The sequence below is a fragment of the Vigna angularis genome, chromosome 9 (assembly GCF_016808095.1).
Source record: "Vigna angularis cultivar LongXiaoDou No.4 chromosome 9, ASM1680809v1, whole genome shotgun sequence".
Classification (NCBI taxonomy): Eukaryota; Viridiplantae; Streptophyta; class Magnoliopsida; order Fabales; family Fabaceae; genus Vigna; species Vigna angularis.
Window position 1 is genome coordinate 10664815 of NC_068978.1, and position 6606 is coordinate 10671420.

Consider the following 6606-nt stretch of genomic DNA (forward strand, 5'->3'; position numbering starts at 1 on the left):
ATATGGTGTCATTAAGGAGTGCTGTGATATTTTTCCAATTGCCCTCCTAAAAAAAAATTAATTCACTCAACTTTCCAAAATAATCTACGAGCATTCTAATTTTGCCAAGATTTTTTTTTAATACATAGATTCATTTTGTATAAAAACTATCAAATAAGCCCAGATTTTGTCTAGATTAATTTTTCATAAGTCACACAAAAATTGAGCGTACTTTGAAAGTCATCTCAGAAGTTCTTCCATTCTGATGGATTCTTTTTTGTTATCGTTTAATGCTTTTTTAAATTAACATAAACTACTTCTCATAACGTATGAGAAGATAAGTAGTTTAATACCTTTATAGTAAATGTGAGCTCTTTCTTAAGGTTCATTTTCATTTTGTATAAAGTGAATTTGTTGTGACTGTGAAGCATTCTCTTCTGATAATATTTCATACCTTCACTTATCTAAATTCATTCCGGATTTACTCTCATAATATTTTACACTGTTTAACACTTTAACAAAATCACCATTAAAAGTCTCTCAAATGCTTGAAGTTATATGTGATTATCAAAAGAAAAAGGGACAATGACTTCTTCACCTTAGCTTACAGGATCTGCTAGCTGCTACTTGAAAAGAAAACTTGCAGAGTTTCTGCTGCAAGTTTACATGATTCATGGAAAAGATCTGAAGTAAATGAAGAATTATGTGGGGAGAGGACCACATTATCCAAAGAAAAGAGATCAGTGGGAACAATAGGCTCATTCTCAAACACATCCAAGCCAGCACCCCCTATCTCCCCTTCCATCAAACACTGCATCAATTCCTTTTCATCAATCAGACCTCCACGCCCAACATTCACAATAAATCCATCTTTCCCCAACGCCAACATCACTTCCCTATTCACTATGTGCCTTGTTTCTTCATTTAATGAGCAACAAAGCACAAGAACATCACTATCACCAGCAAGCTCAACAACATTAGAATAAAAGGGGTATGAAATAAATGCCTTCTCCTTTCTTGAATTGTACATCATACTGCAACCGAAGGCCTCAAGCCTTTCGGCAACTGCTGTGCCAATTTTTCCCAATCCAACAATCCCTACTCGCTTTCCTTTTAGCTGAAACACAAAGCTCAGTGCTAGTCACCATTCATGCTGCAAAATTTATGTTTTATTTGTCTATTCTAATAGTACTAAAAGAAAATTTCTTCACATATTAAAAAATGGACTTTAAATCTAATTTAATTCTACAAAATTTATTAAATAAGATTGATACTCTTACTTAATAAGTCTGTTTTATCAATGCTTGATGTGAGACTCCCAATCAAACATATGCACATGATTATAGTTGATATTGTTAAAAAAGACATGTTTTGAGTGGATTTTAGCAATCACAACTGTGTAAGTTTTACTCCTTATGTAATGATCTCCGTTCAAGATTTTGTACTTTCCGATAGATACTTACTAATAGTAGAGGGTTATAGAAAAACAGTGTTATATTTTGGCAGTACTCCACTCATTGAAAATCATCTTTCAAGTACAAAAATAGGAGATCGGAAATATTTGCACAAAACAGATACACCATGTTATGAAAAGCACATGCATAGATAGAAGAAGTAGAAGAATGAGTAGTACCTTAAAACCAAAAGAAAGATTCAAGGGCATAGACGGACCCCGTTTCCGAACATGTCGATCAGCAGCAGAAATTTTGCATACTACATCAAGCAACAACCCAACAGCCATATCAGCAACATCCCCGGCATGATCTCCAGCAGTAGAGGCAACCTGAATACTATGACGGCTGCATTCAACCAAGTCTATGTGGTCGGTTCCAGCGCTGGTGGTCACAATGATGCGGAGTGATGGGAGGAGCCGGATGGCATCTGCTGAGACCTTCTGTACAGGGTTGCATAATATGGCTTGAATGGATGACGGGTCAACCTTTTGCTCAGTGAGGAATTGGTGGAGAGGAACTTGTGAGGAGTAAGCTTTGAGGAAACGGTAGTTGTGAGAGTTTTGAGCTTCAAAAATTGGGAAGATTGTTGGAGGACCAAACACTAGGAGTGGTTGAAACTCCCTATCATCTTTGAGGTTGTGCTTGTCTTCCATTGCCATTGATGGTTGAGCTCCTGGAAATTGGTACTGTCAAACCATAGAAATATTTATTCTTACTTTCAATCTTATTGTAAAATCCAAAACACTGCAAACTAACAAGGACAGAACTAAAAGAGGAATGGTACTATTTCATTCTATATGCAGTGCACATTCAGCCACAATAACCAGATTTGGGTATACTCACAATGCCCCATTTCTTTAAAATGTTTTCCATTTTCTGTTTTCAAACTTGAACACAGTATGTAGATATGTAATACTCATTCACATTCCATTAAGGGGTTGGCAGAAAGTGGAATAAAATTCAAAACCTTGAGGAAACATGTACTAGAGATGAAAATTGGAAAAACTGTATCAAACGATGCAGAATTTCCCAGCTGGAAAATTTGTCAAACAGTTCATCCACAAAGAAGAAGTAAATGTTGATGAATGTAACGTGCTTATACACAAAAGCTGCATCTAAACCAAACCGAATTAATTGCTTGCCAGAAGATATAAGCTGAGAAAGCTTGCTTGAGAAGTAGTGGTCGAGTTTTGACTTTGGTACGACAACTCCACCATGTGCAGTGGGGAATCTTTGGGATGAAAAGCTAATCCGATATAATAAAAGTACCCAAAGTAATTTATTTTTTTTTAGAAAATGCCAGAATTGTTTTATAATAAACTTTTATGTCTTGCTTGGTATTGACTTAAATAATTCTAATATTTTAGCATTTAGGTAGTTTTCTCCTAGTTTATATATATATATATATATATATATATATATATATATATTTATATTAGAGCTGTGAAAATGGGTCACAACTCGCGGGCTAACTCGGTCACCACGGGTTTGAGTCGGGTTGAGTTTGAAAAAATTGTATTTTTTTTATGCATATTAGATTTCAACTCGATTCATTTAAACCCGGCTCATGCAGGTTGAATCCGTGATGGGCCGGATTGGCCCACCAACCCACCTAACTAATTTTATTTTATTAAAATTTAATTTTAATTTTATAAAAAAATATTTATTATTTTGTTTTTGTTTGAAAAAAATATTTAAGTTTCTTATTTTCAAAATTAATTAAATACTCATGTTAGGAGTGAAATTTGGGAGTGAAATTTGTTTAGATTTAAATTATAGAAAGTTTGTAATTTTTTTATTTAAATAAAATTGTAATTAAGTGAGCTAGTGAGCCAACCCGTTTACTCACCAACCTGTGGTAGGTCGGGCCGGGTTCGAATTTTTCTGGCTCGTTAATAAATGAGCCGGATTGAGTTGGCTCACTAAGTGACCAACCCGTGGTGGGACGAGCCGGATCGGGCTGGGTGACCCGTTTTGACAACTCTAATATATATATATATATATATATATATATATATATATATATATATATATATATATATATATTCATGTTTATCAAATAAAAGTAGAAAAAAACATTTTAGTATCATACCTCAATTAAGGAGATTGATTCCAAGTACAATGTTAGGGAAAATAGGGCGATTGAGAGTAGATATGTGCAATTTGTGAAGTTGATGATTGTCATTATGATAATTGAAGTATGTATATAGAGAATATTTTGCAATCAAAGGATTATAAGGGTTTGATTGAAGATAGAGTACTAGCAGAAGTAGAATAAGTTTAATCTAATAAGTGTTGTCAAAATGGATCGATGGGTTGATTATTTAGTGAGTCAATCCAATTCGACCCATTTATTAGCGAGTCAAAAAATTTCGAACCCAGCTCCACTTATCACAGGTTGATAGGTTAAATGAGTTGACTCACTCACTTAATTATATATTTTTTAAATAAAAAAATATAAATTTTTTGTAATTCAAATTTAAATAAATTTCACTCTAAAATGATGTTAAATTCCAAAGACAATTCAAAATAATAAAAAAAGTAACATTCAATTCAAATGTAATCCAAAAAAAAAAAACTCAAAAAACAAGTAAATAAGTTTATAATAATTTTTGTGTCACTTATCCATTTATAAGATTAGAATCTTGAATGGATAAATTTATAATATTTTACTCTCTTGAAACAATTTTTTCTTTGTTCCCATTTACAATACAATAAAAAATGTTAACAAATAATATTGAAACATAAAATAATTAATAATTAAATTAAACTAGGTGGGTTGGTGAGCCAACCCGGCTTACCACGAGTTCAACTCGGGTGAGCTGGGTTCTAAGTGGGCCAGGTTGAAAATTGGCCTGTATAAAAAAATTTCATGTTTTTCAAACCCAACCAGTCCGAACCCGTGGTAGGCCGGATTGACCCACGGGTTCTAACCCATTTTGATAGCACTACTAATAATATCTTTATTGATCTAGATGAAAGCTTCAAAATAAAATGTGACATTTGGGTTGATTTTTGAAAGGATAACGATATTCTGACTCCAGATTTGGACAACTTTTTGACATATGTTGGCATGTGATTGGTTTATCTGGACAAGTTAAAAAAAATGACATGGAAATATATGAATTTGGGGTTCGAGGCGTTTTCTTCTTTCTGGGTTTCATTTTTTAGGATTCAAAAATTTGATTTCTAAGGTGCGAGAGAGAGCTTATTGGGACAACGTTCATCGAGATGAGAAATCGTCGTTGCCGTTCAACGAACCTGCATCTGTCGCCGTTGACCGAACCTATATCCGCCGCTGTTGGGGCCGAACTTACCGTTGTTTTGAAGCACCGTTGAAGGCGACAACCATCGCTGAAGACAGAAAAGCACCGTTTGTAAGTTTCTGTGCTTCGTTTTGTTTTTTCTTTGTTGTTTTTGTTTGGTTATTTTCACTTATTTTAATTTTTTTGGATCATTTTGGGGTTGTTCTATTTTTGAGGTGTAAATTTAGTATTTTTTTTACACGCAAAATATTTTTTGGGTTTGTGGTTGTTGATCGTTTATTTTGACATCTCTTTTCTACAATGTTTCCTTTGATAGTCATGGATTCCATTAGACAACAAGATCAAAATAATGTAAGTAAATATGTTGTATTGAAAATTTATTACTTTCTTTGAATAATGTTTTTTAATGGTTGATTTTGTTAAAAAGTATTTTTAGTTTCGTTTGCGCCCGTGGTGTGACACCAAAGCTATAGTTGAGATAAATGGTTTCTTAAGAGACAATGATCGTACGCGTATTGGCGAGACTCCGTTTAAGTGATGTCTTTATATGCAGAGGCCGATTGACATATACACACCATTGTTGAAGGAAATGGTGATCTAGTGGGTTAGGCGCAACAAATCCTTCCTTCTCAAGAAAAGAATGGTATCGTGACTGATATTTGCATGAGTTTAGGATTGAGTGTGGGGGGTTTAGAGGTTAAATTTGATGACAATGTTTGTGGTGTTGTGGGGTAGCAGTTTAGTTCTAAGTCATTAACTCTAAAAGACGTTGTAAATAGGATAAAATTAATAATAGAAAATAATAACAATGATGTTGATTATGTATGTCGTTTATATATTTTAGTTTGTTTTATTGAATCAATACTTATTTTTCGATGTTGATAGATATGTTGGGAGTGGTTTCTTCGCTAGGAGGACAGTGGGAATGCAATCATTCGTGGTGCCTGTCATTTGGATGAAGGGCCAATACCATGGGAAGAAATGATGATGAAGAAAATAAAAGACAACCAAAGGAGAATGGTAGAAATGAATACCGAGTTAAGGAATTTGGTTAAGAAGGTTGGTGCTGGGAGACAACAATGAGAAGAGGCTTGTTTTTTTCAACATAGTGGTCCCTCTGCTTCTGAAGTAGAAGGTGAACCAGATGAGGCAATCCCTTCTTTTGACACTGGCGCCTATACAAATGCGGAAGGTTGTTTGAAGGAAGAGAATGATGATGTCCGCACAAATGTTCAGGACGTTCGACCTCTCTTAGCCATCCCTCCATGGATGCACCCACATGAGGACGATGCTTTAATGGCTGTGGATGCCAAACAATTATACAACTTAGTGATTCCATTTGACCTTCTTGGAGGTAATGAATTTTAAAATTGGTAAAATTTTGTTTCATATTTTGCAGTGACATGATGACATATCATCAGACTTAATTTTGCATGTCTTGTGGAAGGATTGTTGTTGAAATTTGTGGTCAAATCCTTAGGAAGCAGGAGTGTTACTTTTTAGGACCTGGGAGGCAAGTGGACAACATAGTAATAATGAATTTGTGTGTGGTATTTTTTGTAACAGATTTTATGTTAGTCCATTGATGTTTAATTATGAAATGGATTTTGTAGGCGATGCTGTTTGCAACAACCATCTTCATGTACTTTGAGCGAAGGTCCATTGGAGTTGAGGAAAGGATAATCTTTAGTCCATTGTATATGGTACAAGAAATTTGTTATATTTTATGTTGTAAATTTTGTATAAACATAAGATATGAAAGATGAATTTGTCATTTCGTTGTAGACCCGAGTCATATACGACTCATGAAAGAAAAAGATTAATCGTAAAGTCTAGGCATTGGGTGACTACGCCAACTACTTTCATTCCCAGATCATTAGGTTTGGTGACATAATTAATGTTGAATT

The 6606-nt window shown here is 34.2% G+C and overlaps 1 protein-coding gene across 5 annotated transcripts; it reads right to left on the reverse strand.

The window, feature by feature from the left end:
* Positions 1–442: 442 nt before the first annotated feature.
* LOC108336290 (glyoxylate/hydroxypyruvate reductase HPR3) lies at positions 443–2680 on the reverse strand. 5 transcript variants are annotated; one of them, XM_017572683.2, is made up of 3 exons: positions 2576–2680; positions 1613–2119; positions 443–1096 (listed from the first exon to the last, which is right to left on the reverse strand). In XM_017572683.2, exons 1-3 carry the CDS (start codon positions 2648–2650, stop codon positions 596–598), a joined length of 1083 nt encoding a protein of 360 aa, XP_017428172.1. In that variant the 5' UTR covers positions 2651–2680; the 3' UTR covers positions 443–595. The 5 variants fall into 5 exon arrangements, with proteins under 5 accessions (XP_017428172.1, XP_017428176.1, XP_017428174.1 ...); XM_017572687.2 differs by having other exon boundaries at positions 2560–2633; XM_017572685.2 differs by lacking the exon at positions 2576–2680 and adding an exon at positions 2401–2547 and having other exon boundaries at positions 1613–2106.
* Positions 2681–6606: the final 3926 nt, after the last annotated feature.

Bases quoted from the DNA above. Each gene is read 5' to 3' on its own strand.
- LOC108336290 (XM_017572683.2), bottom strand. From the start codon at position 2,650: ATGGTGGAGTTGTCGTACCAAAGTCAAAACTCGACCACTACTTCTCAA. The intron at 2,120-2,575 runs GCAAGCAATTAA...ATGGTTTGACAG, and splicing joins TTCTCAGCTTATATCTTCTG to TACCAATTTCCAGGAGCTCA. The intron at 1,097-1,612 runs GTACTACTCATT...TTTGTGTTTCAG, and splicing joins ATCTTTCTTTTGGTTTTAAG to CTAAAAGGAAAGCGAGTAGG.